This window comes from Dendrobium catenatum, unplaced genomic scaffold, assembly GCF_001605985.2.
Source record: "Dendrobium catenatum unplaced genomic scaffold, ASM160598v2 fragScaff_scaffold_1595, whole genome shotgun sequence".
In the NCBI taxonomy this organism is placed as follows: domain Eukaryota; kingdom Viridiplantae; phylum Streptophyta; class Magnoliopsida; order Asparagales; family Orchidaceae; genus Dendrobium; species Dendrobium catenatum.
In genome coordinates this window covers 2,653,928-2,675,180 of record NW_021320057.1, presented here as the reverse complement: position 1 = coordinate 2,675,180, position 21,253 = coordinate 2,653,928, and the positions used below count along the sequence as shown (strand labels likewise).

Genomic DNA, 21,253 nt, shown 5'->3' with positions numbered 1-21,253 from the left:
ATGTCGTCTCCAAATGCATAAGAACCAACACACGGCAACTGCTTTGGGGGCGTGGGTGGTGATTTAGAATATTTATAGTCCTAAGCATCAACCAATAATAAAATGAATTCAATGAAAGCCTAATTTGAACGAGTTCATTATTTATTCATGTTTGTCACATTTGAAAAATTCTTTGTAAAGAGTATAGCACATGTTTGTGAATAGCATGTTTGTTCTCATGTGGCTTGTGTTTGGTTTGCATTTAGTTTGAAATAGTTAAAAAAATATTATATTTCAACTTTTTTAAATAAATCATAAAAATAAATAACAAATTTATTATTAAAATATAGTCATAAAAAATCATTTCTCTTGGCTCAGTAGGAAAAATTACTATAAAATAATGAATGCAAGATTAATAAAATACAATTTCCATGATCAGCAAGCTCTTCATCAAAACCACAATTTTTTGGTTATTACAATAAGTGTGCAGGTCATTTGGATACAACAAAATGAACATGTCCAGCTTGCATACTACAAATACATGTACATAGTTTCTCTTCCTCAGTTTCCTGCTAGAGTATTGCATACAGGTCATTCATCTGATGCTTGGATCCACTTTATGATTTGCTTACTCTGCCAACAAAATTTACATTCTGATCATCTGCAAATATTCAAATAAAGTTGAGTAAGTTTTATTGAATTGGGTTAAAGTAGTAATTAATTACCAGCATTCATTGGCCTTACGGGTTAGAAATATACTGACCACATGCAGGTGAGCAATCTTCTGCTAATCAGGATCCTTTAAAACTTTTATATCGCTCCATCAATTCTGGATCACAGTACCTGATTAATAGAGAATGCAAACTGGGAGGGAGGTCTGGCAATGATTTTAGGAGTGGATTTCCTTGTAAGTAAAGACTTTTGAGGGAAGAGGTGGACAAAGAAGATGGCAGGCACTGTAATGCTTTGAGATATGAAAGGTCTAAATGTTTCAGAGAGGTGGGGATGTTTGGCAATAACTGCAGAGATTTCAGCCCTATCAATTGTAGCTTACAAAGGGATGAAGGGAGGTTTGGTAATTCTTGGAGCCGACGAACATCCATAATTGTAATATCTTGGAGAGAAGAAAGACTGGACAAGCAAGAAGGCAAGCAATCTAGGTTCTTAAGGTCACGTAGGATTAGCCAACATAAAAAAGGAGGGAAGTTTGGCAATGATTTGAGGAGTGGAATGTCCTCTAAAAGAAGATACTTAAGAGAATAGATGGACGACAAAGAAGATGGCAAACATTGTAATGATTGGAGGTCTATAAGTTGTAATTTTTTTATAGAGGTGGGAAAGTTTGGCAGTAGCCGAAGTTGATTAACACTAATTATGGATAGAGTCTCAAGTGAAGAGAGGCTTGTCAAAGAAGAAGGCAGAGATTGTAGTGATTCAAGATCTGTAAATTTCAGTTCACAAAGGGATGAAGGGAGTTCTGGTAATTCCTTGAGGTGAGCATCACTAATAATAATGTTTTGGAGATAAGTAAGGCTACGAAGGCAAGAAGGCAAGCAATACAGGTTCTCACAATAAATTCTCATCGAACGCAAAGAGGGAGGGAGGTCTGGCAATGATTTGAGGAGAGGAATGCTTTCTAAATCAAGGACCGTGAGAGAAGAGATGGACAAAGAAGATGGCAAGCATTGCAATGATTCGAGTTTATAAAGTACTAATTGTTCCAGAGAGGCAGGGATGTTCGGCAACATTTGGAGTTGAGGAGCATTTCTCACGCGTAGAACCTTAAGTGAGGAGAGGCTTGGCAAGGAGGAAGGAAGCGACACCAGGGATTTGAGATACAAAAAGTACAACGTATGAAGGGATGAACTAACTTGATGAAACCACTGCTCTGCCTCAATTGGAAATGAAGCCAACTCATCATTCCTTTTAATTATCAGCTCTTGGATGCAAGAGTTGCTAGCACATTGAAGCCAATTAAAATCTTTCCACCTAATGTTATCAATCTCCAATTTTTTGAGCTTAGGAGGCAAAAAGGGCAACTCTTGCAAATTTTGGCAGTCTTTTAGGAACAGTTCAATTAAGCAAGGAAACAAACAGTCACCTTCTGCTACTGATACTGCATCAAACAATTCCTCTAATACTTGCAATTTATCAATATGTAGCACCTTTAGTGATGGAAAGAAGCAATCTTTGCCATTTGCATAAAATTTATTATCAAGCCGTTTCACTTTCGGCATGTCACGAAGAATGAGCGACTTAAGGAATGGAAGCTGCCCAAAAGGTGGAAGAGTTTGCCACTCCAAGCACTCATCTAGTCGAATGTATTCTAGATTTGAGATCAAATTTATATCGTTCATCCATATTGCAGATCTGGCACCCATGAATGAATATATCCGCAATTGCTTTAAACTATTGTGTGGTTGAAGATTGTCAAGCACTTTCTCATCTAAGTAAGGATCAAAACTTCGTCGTGATGTTGGTATAGTATTAAATGTATAAGTTGATATAGAACGCCCCCAATGATGGCCATTCCATTCTAAAGACAAATCCATGAGATTCCTCTTCTGATATAATTTGGCACTACAAGCCTCCTCGGCATCCTTCACATTTTGAAGAAGTTTGATTCTTAACTGGCGAAGATCATTCATATGCTCTAACTCCCCAATTTTATAACCAATTTCATTCTTAATATAAAACCCATCTAGCCTTTGAAGAGATTTTAGCTTTCCAATCCCATGCATCCCAGGAATGACATCCCAAGTCAATTTCAAGTCACGTAGATTAAAAAGATTATTTAAATCCTTCGGTAAGAAATCATTTTTAATATGCAAAACTCCTTTATCATATATTATAAACATCAAGTGATAAAGATTGCTCAAGGATCTTGGCAGTTGAACAACACTACTCATGCCAATCTTCAAATATCGAAGATGTCTTAAATATCCAATTGCCTCGGGTATCATTGTAAGGAGTATATTGTCTATGCACAACAAGCGAATGCTTCTCAATGTTTCAAAAATTTTAGTAAGTACATCAATAAAATCTTGACCACCTTTGCTATAAGTTAAGTGAAGTGAACGCAAATTTTTGAATTTCTCAATCTTTCTGACCACTTCTAGATTGTTAGTTTTAACAGCCAAGTGTCGAATGGTTTCAGGAATTCTACAAGACAACTCATTTTCACCCGCAATTTTGAAGCATTCTTGTGCAGAAATATATTGTGCCAGTTCTTGTAATAAATCATGCATTTTGTAAAAATTACCATATTTATCAAAAAATGATTTCTTAACCAAAGTATCAAAATACCTTCCTCCAATATCCTCCAAAGTTTCTCCTTGATTATAAGATGACTGAATGAAACCCAATGCAATCCACATTCGGACTAAATCATCTTTATCAAATTCATGATCTTGTTGGAATATGCAACAAAATGTGAAACAACTTTGTAGAGGTTGTGGGAGGTATACATAGCTCAATCTTAAGACCGGCATGATATCATTTTGACCCAATTTTATAATTCCAGTATCACAATCCAAAACTTTCCTCCAATGCATTTCATCCAAATTAGAATTCAGAATACCGCCCATGACCTTTGCTGCTAACGGAGACCCCGAAAGCTTTTTAGCTATCTGTCCAGTAATAAATCTTAACTTTTTATGATCATCAAGATTCTCTACATCAGCAAATGCATAGGTGTTGAGGAGCTGCAAACATTCATCCTCATCTAAGCCTTGTAATGTCAATGTTTCTTTCTTCTTTTTAATCACTTTTGCAATTATCGATGCAGCAGAGTCCATCCGAGTTGTTACCAAAATTTTACTTCCCAAACTTCCACAAGACAAAGGGGCGAGCACATTCTCCCATTTACTTTTATCCCGTTCCTCCTCCTCACCCCAAATGTCATCAAGGACCAGTAAGAACCTTTTGGACATCACCTCCTCCTTAAGTTTCCCTTGAAGTGGATCAAGTGAATCCAAATTAGGCTTCTCCTTTTGAATAGATTGCAACATATCTGCAATGACTTTTTGCGCATCAAAGTTGTTGGAAACACAAACCCACATTTTAAGATCAAATTCCTCTGTCATTTCATCTTCTTCATAGACATGTTGCAAGAGAGTAGTCTTTCCCATACCACCATGCCCCACTATAGATAGAAGAGAAATGTTTCTGTACAAATCAGTTCCCCGATGCTCATTTGATGGCTTCCTCAACCACTGCATAACAAACTCCTTATCTTTGCCTCTACCGATGAGATCATTTCTAGGCAAGGATCCTGTTTCACGTGCTTTGTACAACTCACGCTGCTGCTCCTGCTGCTCCTGCTTTGTACTTTCTAAAAGATGAAGAAAAGTACTAACCTCAGCTGAAACTTTATCAAGTTTCTGCACAACCTCCTTCAGTCTGTTCAAGTTGGGATGCATTTTGATAGCACGGTCACTAGCTATGAAAATTTTGCGAAAACTTTCAATCAGGAAGCTCGCGCTGGAAGACGCCTTTCTTTTCTGATAAAATGAGTGAGAAATAGATCATCAAATAAATATATTTATTTGCAAGCAGTTTCAAATAGGTAGTTGATGATAGAGACCGCACCTTTGTTTCATCATTGTTTTTGGTCAGCTGTTCCTCATGTTTCATGTACTCAAAGTCATCGAGCACATCATCTGCCTCATCAATGGCTTCTCGAAGCTGCCATAGCCATCTGTTGAGAGCTGGGTTTTGATCTATGATCTGCGCTTTGTTGCAAGAAAAGATGACAGATTGAATCATGGGGTGGAGTGTTTGTAGCCTTTCCAGCGCCTCCTTCATGTCAGTGTGCAATCCAACTTGATCTTGCAGGTAATCAAAGCAAGTGTTTCTGATCTTCTCCATGATTGGGCCAAAAAACCATTCTGCCATGGCTTCGATCAAGAAGAAGCAAACAATCAAACTTGACGAGAGAGAGTGAGAGGTGGCTAATGACCGAGAGAGAAGACGAAGCTGCCGCGTAGTCGGTAAGTTGACTCTAAGTCTCTGTTATAAAATAAGAAAATGAATGTATTTTAAAATAAATGAGATCCAGATGTTTGATTTTGATTGGAATATTATTATTTTATTTAATATTTATATATAAATTAAGAAAATGAATGTTTTTTTATCTGCAGCACTGTGCAAATAAGTGCTTATGATGAATAATTTGATACTAATTCATATTATTTATATAATATATTTGAATAAATTTGGATAAAAATTTTAAAAAATCATCATATAATTCATATTATTTATACTATTGAACATGCTTGATTTTTTATTTACAAGTTAAAATGAACAAAAGGTGTTAGAGAAAAGGAAATAAGATTCAAATGAGTCATGCTATTTTCATGTATGTTTAATCATTTTTTTCATCATTAATTTTTTAAATGATTTTTGAGATACTTTATAATCAATATTTAATAATATATTTATCTCAAAATAAATTTAATAGCTATTATTGTTGCGTCCAGGAGTATATATATATATATATATATTGAAAGAGAACATAACAACCATTTCTACAATTTTATCTAAAAAATATATATTTTTTAATGGATAATTAATTTAGGCTAATTAATAGCTAGCATGTGGACCTACAAAACCAAGTGGCCGACAAGTCTATCTTTGTGCATGTGACGTTCTTTTCTTGCTTTGCAAAAAGTAAAAGTATTTTGTTGCTTCAGATTGATGGTCCCTTTTAAAGTTTGTTTCATTTGATTAATGGAAATAATGTTTGTGGACAAGAAATAATTATTTTTTTTTAAAGACATCATTTCATTTGACATTAATGACACTCAATCTAATCTAAAATTATAAATCTTAATTAGCCCCAATTAAGTTGCAATCAGCTTTAATTTCTCCATCCATAATTGTAGGAGGATTCATCATACTTGAGACAACCTAGTACCACGACTTGTAAGCATAATCAATGTACCCATTACAAGTCTTCTGTTGTTATCCACGGGCTAGCCACATTTAATGCAGATCTTCTAGCACTGCTCGTATGTGTTCATACTTATCGCGTTCCTTATGTATTTTGCTTGTGATGTGTATGAGGGTTCTTCTATAGTAGCTCATGGGAGCTTGCATTTATTGTCAATTTCTCCATACATGTTGACCGTGAGGGCACTTTTGCAATCATTGTAATCTACTCATCATGACCTTCAGGAAATTAATACATTTTCTTAACTCTGAATTGCTATTAATTGTAGAAGTATCTCTACAGTCATTGCATGTTGCATTGAGTTTGTAGACAAGAGATTTCATTGTTTGTAATGACTACTATGTCTTCTTGCAAGATTGATAAGGATGTTTCTATCATTGGCATATTATTTGTAGCGCTTGTTGAGATATTCAAGTGCATCTACTTGCAACTAGATCACATATCCTTGGTAGAAATCAATTATTATTGTTTGCATTTTAACAGGTAATGATACCCTTTGATATTAATTACATGTCTTGCATCATTGCTTGCAAGCAATTTCATTAGGTTCATTGTATGTCTACCTTCAGCATTTATATATAACTATTTTATTTATCTACGAGCTAGTCATCGTTGATTGGAGGAAAATATTGATATTCATTTCATGTTCTTTTACACTTGTAGGAGTCATTATGTGCATCATGGTTTGATATGCCTATTTGCAAGATCAATACAAAATGTGACACTTCAATCATCACTACTTCCATGTGATTTGAAGTGCTTGTTGGAACATCTTTATGCATTTGTTTGCAAATAGCTCACATGTAATCTTTGATAAGTGTTGATCAATGATCATGGCAAAGAAGTCATGTGATTCATCACTATTTATAAGCAAGTGGTGTTTGCAAGTCTTTCATTCACCACAAATTTCATATATTTTCTCTTGCACCTAATTTGGATCTTGTTATAAATTATGATCTCATTTTGAGTATAATTTTGATTTGTTGCCATCTTGATTTAAGTTCAAGTTCAATTTGTCGTTGGTCCCAACTCAAGTCCAAATATGATCCCTTGTTATCCAATCTATGTGTCGAAGTAGTTTCATTTGATCCATGTTCTTTTGTCAATTGTTGAAGTTTGAATTAGTTTAATAATTGTTCAAATTAAGTCCAAACAAATTACATTGTAATTGTCCAAGTATTGTGCATTTTTAGACAAAATTCGGAGAGCCTTCTTTTTTTACTCCTCTCTCTCTCTTTTTTTTTTTATCTATATAATGATATATATTATCAACTATTAATAACAGTGATTAGTTATAATAACTAATAATATCAATAATAATAATATAAATACAATTACTATTATTACTTAAGTAAAAAAATGGTAATTAAAAAAATACCTCTAAGCTAAGTTAGAGTAAGTGTCGGGTAGGGATGAAGAGGAGAGTTGGAACAGAAATTTTAGAGGAGTCGGCAAGGAGGAGGTTAGGTGGGAGAGGGTCGGCTGCAGGAAGATGAGGAGTTGCTTACGGCAAGAAGAGCCTAGGGCTTCGGCTAGATTAGAGAGGAAGGTCGGAGGAGTTGTAGCTTCGGCAGTGCTTCGTCTTGCAGACAGAGGAAGATGAGGTTCGGCGTCGGCTTGAGGAGATGGAAGGCTTTGACGGGAGGAAGGGATGGAGGCTTCGATTTAGAGCAGAGAAGGGAGGTCGCAGGTCTGGGAGTTCTGCGTGGGTAAGGAGAAAACGAAGCCTTGTTCTTCGTTTTATCAACGCGAATGGGTGCAATTGAGGGCGAAATTTCTGGGAAGAGATGCAAGCGGCGCTGTGTGAACAAATTCGGAGGGATTAACGCACGATTTGGTACAGGTATGGCAGAGGCATTTAAATTTTTTTTGTTTTCTTTCTTTGGATTATCTGTTGGAGTTCAACAAAAAGAAAGAGAAATAAAAAAACTGACCAAGAAAATAAATGAATGAACTTCATTAGTATAGTATTAAGGTCAATTTAGATTATTTATACCCTTAAGCATCAACCAATAATAAAATGAATTCAATAAGAGCCTAATTTGAGCGAGCTTATTGTTTGTTTGTGTTTGACACATTTGAAAATTTATTTGTTTGTTCTTGTTTGGCCTTTGTTTGGTTTAAATTTAGTTTGAAATAGTGAAAAAATATTGAATTATCATTTTTTTAAATAAGTCATAAAAATAAATAACAACATATGAAATTTTAAGATTTTTTTTTTCAAATGAAAGGTTAGGTTATGATTTTGATTATGCAAAAAATATTAATATGAAACATGCAAGCTGCAAGTTTTCTTTTCACTCAGTAGTAAGAATTATTATAATATAATAGATGCGAGATTAATAAATACAATTTCCATGATCAGTAAGTTCTTCATCAAAACCACACTTATTTGTTATTACAGTAAGTGTGCATATCATTTGGATACAACAAAATAAACAAGTCCAGCTTGCATACTACAAATATACAACTCATAATCTATATATGTACATAGTTTCTCTTCCTCTATTTCCTGTCTGAGTATTGCATACAGGTCATTCATCTGACGCTTGGTTCCTCTTCATGATTCGCTTACTTTGCCAATAAATTTTACATTGTAATCATCTGCAAATATTCAAATAAAGTTGAGCAAGTTTTATTGAATTGGGTTGAATTAGTAGCATTCATTGGCCTTACGTGTTAGAAATATATTTACCGCATCCGCACTCATGGGAGCAATCTTCTGCTAATCAAGGTGGGTTTGTAAAAACTTTGATATCGCTCCATCAACTCTCGATGACAGTCTTCGACAAAGAAGTCTTTTGATTTTAAGCCGGGAGGAAAGTCTGGCAATGATTTTAGCAGCGGGATTCTTCTTAAGTGAAGTCTTTTGAGGGAAGAGATGGACAAAGAAGATGACAGGCACTGCAATGCTTCGAGACCTGAAAGGCTTAATTCTTTTAGAGAGGCGGGGATATTTGGCAATAGTTGGAGCTGAGGAAGATTATTGATGAACAGATATTTCAAATTGGGAGGAAGGTCTGGCAATGATTTTAGGAGCGGAATTTCTGTCAAGTGAAGTCTTTTGAGGGAAGAGATGGACAAAGAAGATGGCAGGAACTGCAATGCTTCGAGACCTGAAAGGCTTAATTCTTCTAGAGAGGCGGGGATATTTGGCAATAACTGCAGAGATTTAAGCTTTGTAAATGCTAATTGACAAAGGGATGAAGGGAGGTTTGGTAATTCTTGGAGCAAAGGAACTTTATCAATATTAATTTTTTGGAGAGAAGAAAGGCTGGACAAGCTAGAAGGCAAGCAATCTAGATTCTCAAGGTCACATAGGTGAAGCCAACACAAAGGAGGAGGGAAATCAGGCAATGATTTGAGGAGCGGAATGTCCGCTAAATAAAGATACTTGAGAGAACATATGGACGCCAAAGAAGATGGCAAACACTGTAATGATTTGATATTTCTAAGTGATAATCGTTCTAGAGAGGTTGGAAAGTTTGGCAGTAGCCGAAGTTGAGTAACATCAATTATGGATAGAATCTCAAGTGAAGAGAGGCTTGTCAATGAGGAAGGGAGAGTTTGTAGGGATTCAAGAGTTATAAAGCTCAGTTCACAAAGGGATGAAGGGAGTTCTGGCAATTCTTGAAGGTGAGGAGCATAACTAATACTAATTTTTTGGAGATAAGAAAGGCTAGGAAGGCAAGCAGGCCAGCAACACAGGTTCTCAAGGTAAATTTTCATCGAACGCAAAGAAGGAGGGAGGTCTGGCAATGATTTGAGGAGAGGAATGCTGAATAAATAAATGACCTCAAGAGAAGAGATGGACAAAGAAGATGGCAGGCATTGCAATGTATCGAGATTACCAAGTTCCAATTTTTTCAGAGAGGCAGGGATGTTCGACAACATTTGGAGTTGAGGAGCATTTATCACATGTAAAATCTTAAGTGAGGAGAGGCTTGCCAAGGAGGAAGGAAGAAACTGTAGGGATTTGAGCCCCATAAAGTACAACTTATGAAGTGATGAACTAGCTTGAAGAAACCACTGCTCTGCCTCAATTGGAAATGAAACCAACTCATCATTCTTTGTAATTTTTAGCTCTTGGATGCAACCATTGCTAGCACATTGAAGCCAATAAAAATCTTTCCACCCAATGTTATCAATCTCCAATTTCTTGAGCTTAGGAGGCAAAAAGGGAAGCTCTTGCAAATGTGGGCAGTCTCTTAGGTACAGTTCAGTTAAGCAAGGAAACAAACAATCAACATCTGCTACTGCTGCTGCATCAAACCAATCCTCTAATACTTCCAATTTTTCAATTTCTAGCACCTTCAGTGATGGAAAGAGGCAAACCTTGCCATTTCCATGAAATTTATTGTCAAACAGTTTTGCTTTTGGCATGTTACGAAGAAGGAGAAACTTAAGGTAGGGAAGCTGCCCAAAAGGTGGAAGAATTTGCCACTCCAAGCACTCTTCTAATCGAATGCACTCTAGATTTGAGATCAAATTTATATTGTTCATCCATATTGCAGATCTGACACTCATGAATGAATATATCCGCAATTGCTTTAAACTATTGTGTGGTTGAAGATTGTCAAGGACTTTCACATCTAAGTAAGAATTGAATTATTTTCGTGATTTGTCTGGCATACTACAAGGTCTTATAAGACCCCAATCGTTGACATAAATGTGATTCCATTCTAAAGACAAATCCATGAGATCCCTCTTTTGATATATTTTGGCACTGCAAGCCTCCTCGGCATCCTTCACATTTTCAAGAAGTTTGATTCTTAAGTGGCGAAGATCATTCATATGCTCCAACTCCCCAATTTTATAACCAATCTTGTTCTTAACATAAAACCCATCCAGCCCTTGAAGAGATTTTAGCTTTCCAATCGCATGCATCCCATGAATGACATCCCAAGGCAATTTCAAGTAACGCAGATTAAAAAGATTATTTAAATTCATTGGCAAGAAATCCTTGCAAATACACAAACCTCCTTTATCATATATTATAAACATCAAATGATAAAGATTGCTTAAGGATCTTGGCAGTTGAGCAACACTAGTTCTAGCAATCTTTAAATATCGAAGATGTCTTAAATGTCCAATTCCCTCGGGTATCGATTTCAGGTGTTGATTGTTTATGCACAACAAGCGGATGGTTCTCAATGTTTCAAAAATTTTATTAAGTACATCAACAAAATCTTGATCATCTTCGTTGAAGGTTAAGTGAAGCGAATGCAAATTTTTAAATTTCCCAATATTTTTGAACAATTCGAAATTGTTAGAATTAATAGCCAAGTGTCGAATAGTTTCAGGAATACTATAGGTCAACTCATTTTCACCCTCAATTCTGAAGCATTCTTGTGCAGAAACAGATTGTGCTAGTTCGTGTAATAAATCATGCATCTTATAATAATTATCATATTTATCAAAAAATGATTTCTTAACCAAAGTATCAAAATACCTTCCTCCAATATCTTCCATAGTCTCTCCTGGATTATAAGTTGATTGAATGAAACCCAATGCAATCCACATTCGGACTAAATCATCTTTATCAAATTCATAATCTTGTGGGTATATGCAACAAAATGTGAATCAATTTTGTAGAGGTTGTGGGAGGTATAAATAGCTCAATCTTAAGACGGACATGATATCATTTTGACCCCATTTTATAATTCCAATATCACAATCGAAAACTTTTCTCCAATGCATTTCATCCAAATTAGAATTCAGAATACCACCCATGACCTTAGCTGCTAACGGAGACCCTGAAAGCTTTTTAACTATCAGTCCAGTAATAAATCTTAACTTTTTATGATCATCAAGATTGTCTACATCAGCAAATGCATGGGTGTTGAGGAGCTGCAAACATTCACCCTCCTCTAAGCCTTCTAATTTTAATGTTTCTTTCTTCTTTTTAATCACTTTTGTAATTATCATTGTAGCAGAGTCCATCCTAGTTGTTACCAAAATTTTACTTCCCAAACTTCCACAAGACAGAGGGGCGAGCACATTCTCCCATTTACTTTTATCCCGTTCCTTTTGCTCATCCCAAATGTCATCCAACACAAGTAAGAACTTTTTTGACATTATCTCATATTTAAGACTCTTTTGAAGTGCATAAAGTATATCCAAAGGAGGTCTATTCATTTTAAGAGATTCCAACATATCTGCAATGACTTTTTTCGCATCAAAGTTGTTGGAAACACAAACCCACATTTTAAGATCAAATTCCTTTGTCATTTCATCTTCTTCATAGACATGTTGTAAGAGAGTTGTCTTTCCCATACCACCATGCCCCACTATAGATAGAAGAGAAATGTTTCTGTACAAATCAGTTCCCGGATGCTCATTTGATGGCTTCCTCAACCACTGCATAACAAACTCCTTATCTTTGCCTCTACCGATGAGATCATTTCTAGGCAAGGATCCTGTTTTACGTTCTTTGCACAACTCACGCTGCTGCTCCTGCTTTGTGCTTTCTAAAAGGTGAAGAAAAGTACTAACCTCAGCTGAAACTTTATCAAGTTTCTGCATAACCTCCTCCAACCTCTTCAAGTTGGGACCAATCTTGAGAGCACCTTCGCCAACTTTGAGAATTTTGCGAGCGCTTTGAATCACCTGGAAGCTCGCCTTGGAAAACGCCGTTCTTTTCTGATATAGCTAGTGAGAAATAGATAATCAAATAAATATATTCATTTGCAACCAGTTTCAAATAAGTTGCTGGAGATGGAGAACGCACCTCTGTTTCCTCCATGTTTTTGGTCAGCTGTTCTTCATGCTTCATGTACTCAAAGTCATCGAGCACATCATCTGCCTCATCAATGGCATCTCGAAGCTGCCATAGCCATCTGTTGAGAGCTGGATTTTGATCTATGATCTGCGCTTTGTTGCAAGCAAAGATGACAGATTGAATCATTGGGTGGAGTTTTTGTAGCCTTTCCAGTGCCTCCTTCATGCCAGTCTGCCCTACAAGATCTTGCAGGTAATCAAAGCAAGTATTGATGATCTTCTCCATGATTGGGCCAACAAACCATTCTGCCATTGCTGCGATCAAGAAGAAGCAAACAATCCAACTAGATGAGATAGAGTTTCTTATGGCTTTATATAGTGGCTGCATAAACTGTGCTGCCGTCTTAAAAGATTTTTTTTTCTCATTTTTTTATATTGTTCGGCCGGCTATCCGGGCTAACAACTTATCGAAAAGACATTAGAATATATTAACAGGTTGGGGTTGGATCCAACTCCATATATGAGAGTAGAAAAATGTTCCTATTTGAAAAAATTCGGATTCAAGATGACCCTTTTAATAAACAACTCGAGTTCCTGTCAAAAATTCTGACCTATTAGTTAACCAAGTCATATTCAAACTCACTAAATTTTAATCGGATTAATTTTGAATAGGATCAGAACCTAACCTGTTAATTCATTCTAACACATTCCTCTCTATGAGACATAGCCGGCCTTGCAATATAATTTTTTTTTTTTAAAAAAAAGACTTCTCCTTGTCTTTGTATGAAATTTGCTTCCACTCAAACAATACAAAATATATGCCAAGTAAACTAGTAATTTAGAATTGTTAATGAATACTTGTTGCTCAATTTTCAACTAGAGATGAAAGTACTACGATATAATTAGTAATGTAGAGTCAAAGATGGGACCATTTTAATGAAGTGCCTCGAATAATACCTTGGATTCGTTTGAGACAATTTTCTCAGAGCATCTCCAATCTAAAATCTCATTTTTCACTTCAAAATGCCGTGAAACTGCAAAATGCCACAATTCATCTTCAATCGGACTCCATTTTTCACCCTTTTGCAGGTAACGGTCGCCTCTTCTTTTCCGCGGTGAGTTCGGTAGAGAGGTAAAAATGACGGAGATGAGCAGTGCAACGCCAATATTGGCGTCCCACTGTAAACCCGCAGCCAAATAGCGGAAATTTCGCTGTTCAGCTGGAGCTGGCCGGGAATGCCATTCAAGCGTTTGGAGTTCAGTTGGAGATGCCCTTATTGCTTTATTTTTTATATCATAGATAAATTTTTATTTGGCTACTATTTTTACATTACTTTTAAAATATTGTTTTTAATCGGATTAATTTTGAATCAGATCTGAGCCTAACCTGTTAATTCATTCTAACACATTCCTCTCTATGAGGAGTAATGATTTCTCTGTATGAGTAATGATTCCGTCAGGTATGCTCGGTATTTTTACCGGACGCAATAAAAATTCCTCTATGAGACATAGGCACATAGCCGGCCTTGCAATATAATTTTTTTTTTAAAAAAAGACTTCTCCTTGTCTTTGTATGATATTTACTTCCACTCAAACAATACAAAATATATGCCAATTTTGTAAACTTGTAATTTAGAATTGTTAATGAATTATTGTTGCTCAATTTTCAACTAGAGATGAAAGTATAATGATATAATTAGTAATGTAGAGTCAAAGATGGGACCATTTTAATGAAGTGCCTCGAATAATACTTTGGCTTCGTTCGAGACAACTTTCTCACTGCTTTATTTTTTAGATCGTAGATATAATTTTTCTTTGACTACCATTTTTACATTACTTTTAAAATATGTTTGTATGAGGAAAACGACTTCTACAATAGTTTTTAAATTTTACTTTCTCTACAACATCTTCACAAAGCAATGCGAAAATTGTCAGGTTTCATTTGGGACAGATTTTGACAAACGCGAGTTAGCTGGCATAGAAAAATGAGGGACGGTAAAGTTGCCTCATTCGACGACATTTTATTATTTTATTTTATATTATATTATTTATATATGTGTTCCAATTGTATATTTTGGAGACACCCTACATATTAGCAAGCCTATTTGGCAAGCTGGTGAGCTGGAATTTGAATGAGGATGGGGAGTGGAAAGAAAACTAGAGAGCTAAACAGGTCAAATAAATTATGAATCTTAAATCAACATGGAATTTATCTAAATTACTCTTTATTTTTTTAGAATTTGAAGGGCTACAAGAAAGATTATATCCAAAAAAGTGACCCTTAGAGGTAGGGCCTCCCTGTAGTTGAGCTTGGCGAGCTTGCATGCGAGTGGTCTCTAAGAGAGATAATGAGTATTTATTGAGAGGTATAAGTACTTGAGATACGAAATGAGCATATACGTGAAAAGGTTGGTGTAGCTCCAGTGGAAGATAAGATTATAGAGAGTCGCCTTAGATGGTTTGGTCATATAAAACGACGGCCTACGATGACCCGATTAGGAAAGTAGAGATATTAGATTTGACTTATATTAAAAAAGGTAGAGGTAGACTTAAAAAGACTTGGTTAGAAAATACTAGAAATAAATTTTCTTTTTAACATTTAAACGAGAATTTGACTTTTAACATAACATAATGAAGAAAAATAATTCATGTAGCCGGCCCCACGAAGTGGGACAAAGACTTGATGTTTTTGTTGCCGTCGTCTGAAATTTACATCACTAACATGTTTTATGTTATAATATTTAAAGTGAAATAAAATAATTTTAAATTTGTGTGTAATACAACTAATTCTGAATCTCAACAACTTAATTGGATTAGGCATAGTCAGTTTTACAAATAAACCCTTCTAAATAAAATTTTTAAATTAGCACATACTCTTTACCATTTAGTTTACCATAAAAGTCTTTCTTTTATATTTAAAATTATATTGCGACTCCTCATTTGCAGTCCAAAAACAAGGCATTAATTCTGCATGCTTCCAAGGCTGTAAATAAAAGTCATATTTTCACATCACACCTAATCTGATGTTGCCAAGTTTGAATAATTTATTAATTATATAATTACACATGATTAATGGTGTTATCTTCAAATTATTTATACTTTAAAAATCATATTAATTAATAATTAATAATTGATATAAATATTAAAATTTTAATGACTTTATTTTAGGATATCCATTTCCATATAACTATCTTTTTTTTTTTATGAATTTATTTAAATGTTTTTGAAATAGATCATAAAACCCACAAAAATATTTAAACGTATTTAATTTATTTTCTGTATAATTATTTTGCATTTTTTAATAAATATCTTTTAAAAGCATCCTACCAAATAGCTACTAAATAAAATATTTAAAATATCTAAGAACAGAATTTTATCAAATACCAATGTTAGTTATCTTTCAACATTTAAGTGTCATAATAATATTAAATTAATTAGGTTATTATGGGGCTGTTGAATTCATCTCATAAAAATTTTTATTTTAACAATAAACATGAAAGATTCTAATATCGTTTTATTATTGAATTGATGTCTCATAAATTTTAAGCATACTTCAAACATTTGATTTGAGCTTATTTGTATTTTTGATGTCATTGAGTTCATCTTTTTCGGATGTCCAATTTAATTACATGGTAATAATAATTTTTGATTGGATGAATTTTCTGATGATAAATCTTTAGAAGACATTTCAAAGAATTTGATTGAATGAATTCAATTTGATCCACCGAAGATTTGATTTCAGAGAGATATTGTGTCATTGTCGAGTTCTTGAGGGAGACATTATGAAGTTCATTCTTTAGTTGAATCACGTTGGATCTATTTGTGGATTGAAATCTAGTTTCAAGCATTGCCCAGATCATCGCAGTGGATTCAAGATTGATAACCTAAGGTAGAACCGATTGAAAGATTGTAGAGCAGATAGCTGCGACCATGTTTTGATCCGTGAGGATCCACTGATTGTATAGTGGGCTAGGGATAAAGGAGACATCGGACTGGTGCAGCAGCCGCACCGGAGAGGGTGAAGTTGAGTCAAGAAATTTATCAAAATCCATTGGCGCGAACGCTCTTGATAATCTGAGATCGACAAAGGGAGTAGTTATCAGTGGCGAGAGGAGTAGTAACGATATTCTTGAGATTAAAAACAACGAACTTCAACAATGACTTTATTTAATTATCAAAAAGTCGACAAATTTCTATCTTTGATGGATAGGAACAAAAAATTAGATTTACAAATAAGCCCTTCTAAATTAAATATTTAAATGAGTAATCCCTATCACCATTTATTAGTCGGAGTAGTATTCAGACAAGCGTTACAAGTCGTTCTTTCATAATTCAACTAATACAGCCCATTTGCAGTCAAAAAACGCAGGCATTAATTCTGCGTGCTTCCAAGTCGGCAAATAGAAGTACCTAATCTGATGTAAACCAACTTTTTAAGTAATTTGTTAGTCATAACTACCCTTCATTCTTAAAATAATATCTCATTAATTGATAATTAATTAATAGCTTATACTAATAAAAATATGCGTTTTCTATATAGCATATAATATATTGCATGTTTTTTAATTATCTTAATAGCTTCCTTATAATTAATGATTGTACATGAGAACTTACGATGAGTGAATTTCTGGGAAGTTACTCAACATGAACAAAACCGTGTTTTCGTTAAGCCAAAACGGCCAATATCTCGTGGTTAATAGTTTGGATTATTACAGATAATATTAGAGCAATACACAAGCTGGAAGATATGATTTCTAAATTTAGAATCCTATTTGACTCGTGGATAACTTTGGGTTAAAGATACTGAGTACATTAATTATTTAAATGGGGGGAGATTATAAAACCCCTTCAGAAAATAAAGCTAGGTTCTTAAATATTAATACATCTTTTGGTGTAATGGTTAACATTTTGTTAGAAACTCGAAACTAAGCATGCTCGTATATGAGCACTCCTAGGATTGGTGACATTTTAGAAAGTTGCACATAGGGAACAAAATTATGAAGTTATTAGGTTAAAGCGGGCAATATCTCGATAATTATGAGCTTGGACTGTTACACTCTCCACCGCCGCAAAAGTTCTAACATAACACACACGATATATGTATACAAGGGTGTCAAAAATTGACAGGACTCGAAAACCCGACTATAACACGACCCAAAATTTTTGGGTTAAGGTCAACTTGTTTTAAGGACTGGATGGGTTCGGGTCTCAATTTTCGACCCATTTTGAATTCTAAGTTGGGTTTGAGTCAATTAGAAACCCGATGTTAACTTGGTTTTGATCTGGTTTTGCCCGCAGACCCACCAAACTCTGCACGCCAGTTGCCCTCATAGCTCTCGCCCCGACCTTGCATACTGCTACCTTCGTGGCCTAGCCGGTGCTACTTGCTCATCGTGTCGCCCGTGCACATTAGTGAATGCTCAGTCGCTTAGTGACTAAAGTCCCATAGGCACACCTTGGCGGACTAGGATTTGCTTTCCTCCCATTCATGCATTCCCACAGGCGAGATGTCGAGACTCCCATAGGAGGACAATTAACCACTCAGCCCGTGTACAATGGAAAAAGTAAAAATCAGATACTAGGGTTTCGTGTCAGGTCGTGTCAACTTGAAAATCTAATGGGTTGGGTTTAGGTTGGGTTAAACAGTAGCAGTTTAGTGTTAGGTTCGACCCGAACTCGACCCCCATTTTTGACACTCATATAATGTGAGTGTCAAAAATCATTAATTTATTGCATTTTTGTAATATTAATCATTAAATTTGAATTTAAAATATCCATTGTCATATAATGATATAATCATGTATAACTAATATGTTTTCTAATTATAAATTTGTTTAAATAGTACATCTAATATTACTTATTAATTATTTCAATTGATAAAGTTTTTAGGAATTAATGCCAAGAAATTTCTTCCATCAAATTTATAATTTTTTTCACACAAATTAAAAAAAATATTATTATAAATTAACAAACAACTAAAATGTGACATTATCATCTTCATATTATAATCAGCGCCGCATTCCACGTGGGAATTGATTGCAAGTTTGAAATTGAGAAAAAGGTTCAGAGACTCCTTCAACGTCCAAAATGGGAACGCATGTAATCCAACTCCAACAAGCGAAGTCCACCTAAGCTTTTCACCTTTTCCTTTAATTAGAACTTATTGTTAAAGAAAAATCTCCTATTGTGAGTAAATATTTAGCAAAAAAAAACATTCCATATTTTTATTTAATAAAAATAAATTCAAAATTCATAATACCAATGTTCATTCCCTTTTTCATCAATTAATTTTTATTTTAACATTCCTTTTATTGGATGAATTATAATATATAATAAATACAATATATTTGAAATATTAAAGGTATTTGGATTAGTATAAAATATATGTAGATGATTATTACTTTTTATTTAGTTATAAGTAATCTTACTGTAGAGTAAAACTCAAGAATTACTGTGGTTTGTGGTTTACTCGTAACAGTGGCGGCTAGTGACGATAGCATGCTTCAGACGTCTGGCAGTGGTTAGGGGTGTCAAAATTGTGTCACGGGTTAGGTTCCGACCTTAGACTAGCTACTATTTGACCAAACCCGAATCTGACCTTGCTTTGCAAACGAATCAAAATTTTTAACCCAGACCGGACCAGCACATTCGAGCATGCTACGATGCAGACGAGACATGGACGACACCGATGGAACGGACGACAATGCAGACAACAACAATCAAGGCATGAACGGTTAGACTACAATTGACGATGACACGGACGACGGGCGACGAGTTGACAGTGACATGACGAAATTGCATACGACAAGTCGATGATGGCAATGCACGATGTTTTCGGGTTAACCCAGGTTGATTTTGGGTTTCCGGGTCAACCGGAATCCAACCCGATTTACAAACTGGTTGGAATCCCGTACCAAACCTGTTTCTGAAATGAGTTTACCCTAACTCAACATATTTGGATTGAATTTTTTGGGTTGTGTCAAATATTGACATCTCTAGTTGTGGTGGCCATTAGAAAGCATTAGGAAGGCAACGATGGTGGCAATTGTGAATCATGAGCAACTAGTGAAGCTCGTAGTGGCCGGTGATGATGATGACTATTATAAGTCATTTTATTTAATTAAGAGTTGAAAGAAAAAAAAAAATTATCAAAAATTATAATGAAATTCATAAATTTTTTTAATCTATAGAAGGTAGGAAAATAATTTATTCTTATTTTATAATATTAAATCATCAAAAAAAATTTCTGAAAAAAAAAAGTTGTAATTAAACAAAAATCTAGTTTAAAATAAAATTATGAAAATTATCCCAAGTTGCCTCTTCATCAAACACCAAGCACGTGGTAAACCATAATTGCCTGGTCGATCTTGGTGAACCGGCTTGAAGAAAATTCAATGAATCTCAATTCAAAAATCTATAATTCTATATAAACTCTTGGTCATTTCAAAGCCAATTTCGCCTCTCTCGTTCTCACCATTGCATCTATCCTCTTCAACAACTTCCATCTTTTAAAAACTCCTCTTCTCTCTCTCTCTCTGCTCCATTATAAGCTCCTTGAAGATCTTCATTACTTCAATGGAGAAGCCAGCAAGATCAAAAGGCACAATTGTGTTAAAATATCTCCAAAAAGCTGCAACTTTTACCATCACCAACAATCCCCACAGTCCTAGAGGCGAAAGACTGTCTACGATAAGAGGCTTATCAGGTCCGATAGCGTCGATCATCCCAACGGAAGCTCGGCATAAAAAGAGGAACGATGACGCCTTCGACGAAGAGCCAACTTCGCCTAAAGTCACCTGCATAGGCCAAATCAAGCATAAGAAGACAGCAGGGACGAAAGAGAGGAAGAAGAAGAAAGTCCCTTCTGGTCTTACTCGGATGTTTAGCCAAAGAGTTAGGCCGGATCATAAGGAAGTCATGGAAGTGAAAGAAAAGAAGAAGAAGAAGAAAGAAAAAAGACAGGATCTTGCTACAGATGCAGCAGCTCCAGCTCTTGGCCATCTGAAAAAGTTTGCTAGCAGGCGAGAGTCGTCGTCGCTAGCAGATTTTGATTGGGAGAAAGCTGCAGCGGCGGAGAATTCTGATTATGAGGAGGGGAAAGAAGATCTGATGAATGTTTATCACTCTGCGCCGCTGGTGCTAGGCGGCGATGTAATGGGGGCGGAGCACAAGGAGATTGGTTTGTGGAGGAGGAGATCGATCGCTGCGCTCATGCCGATTGAGGTTAACAAATGAGGATTTTATTATTTGCAGCTTAAGGAAATGAGATTTTACAGGGAATTATTGTTTTATTATAATGAAAATGATGAATCTTCTGTTATTTTTTATTATAATAGTAAAAAAATTCCCTACAAAAATTCTCTTCATGTATTTTGTGTGTTAATTTGGTGGTAGTTTTCTGTAAATTATTTTGTTTTGAATTGTAATTAAGAGTCTGTGTGGGATAATTTTTTCATTGTTTTACTATTTATTTAACAATTATTATTTTATTTGTTTATTACTTTATCATATCATTTCAAAAAAATTTCTATGATGAAAAACTATTTTTTGATAACTAAAATAGTAAAAAAAAATTTCTCACACCAATTTCATAATTAATTT

The 21,253-nt window shown here is 35.0% G+C and overlaps 4 protein-coding genes and 1 long non-coding RNA gene across 6 annotated transcripts; 2 read left to right on the top strand and 3 right to left on the bottom strand.

The window, feature by feature from the left end:
• Positions 1-517: 517 nt before the first annotated feature.
• Positions 518-10,532, bottom strand: LOC110108105. The gene is made up of 5 exons (XM_028700831.1): positions 8,659-10,532; positions 8,508-8,536; positions 4,570-4,989; positions 743-4,481; positions 518-640 (listed from the first exon to the last, which is right to left on the bottom strand). Exons 1-4 carry the CDS (start codon positions 10,457-10,459, stop codon positions 771-773), a joined length of 5,961 nt encoding a protein of 1,986 aa, XP_028556664.1. The 5' UTR covers positions 10,460-10,532; the 3' UTR covers positions 518-640; positions 743-770.
• Positions 7,328-8,575, top strand: LOC114581192. The gene is made up of 2 exons (XR_003703069.1): positions 7,328-7,775; positions 8,466-8,575. It is a non-coding gene; the product is annotated as an uncharacterized LOC114581192 (long non-coding RNA).
• On the bottom strand, positions 10,505-11,488 carry LOC110108107 (putative disease resistance RPP13-like protein 1). The gene has a single exon (XM_020838622.2). It carries the CDS (start codon positions 11,453-11,455, stop codon positions 10,541-10,543), a length of 915 nt encoding a protein of 304 aa, XP_020694281.1. The 5' UTR covers positions 11,456-11,488; the 3' UTR covers positions 10,505-10,540.
• On the bottom strand, positions 11,486-13,471 carry LOC110108104 (disease resistance protein RGA2-like). 2 transcript variants are annotated; one of them, XM_028700807.1, is made up of 2 exons: positions 12,663-13,471; positions 11,486-12,583 (listed from the first exon to the last, which is right to left on the bottom strand). In XM_028700807.1, the coding sequence occupies exons 1-2, from the start codon at positions 13,038-13,040 to the stop codon at positions 11,516-11,518; spliced, it is 1,446 nt and encodes a 481-aa protein (XP_028556640.1). In that variant the 5' UTR covers positions 13,041-13,471; the 3' UTR covers positions 11,486-11,515. The 2 variants fall into 2 exon arrangements, with proteins under 2 accessions (XP_028556640.1, XP_020694278.2); XM_020838619.2 differs by having other exon boundaries at positions 11,486-12,574.
• A 6,604-nt stretch (positions 13,472-20,075) lies between these two features.
• On the top strand, positions 20,076-20,925 carry LOC110108108 (uncharacterized protein At1g76070; the record flags this gene model as incomplete). The annotated part of the gene is given in 1 exon segment (XM_020838623.2): positions 20,076-20,925. A coding segment is annotated over 1 exon segment (660 nt). The 5' UTR covers positions 20,076-20,227.
• Positions 20,926-21,253: the final 328 nt, after the last annotated feature.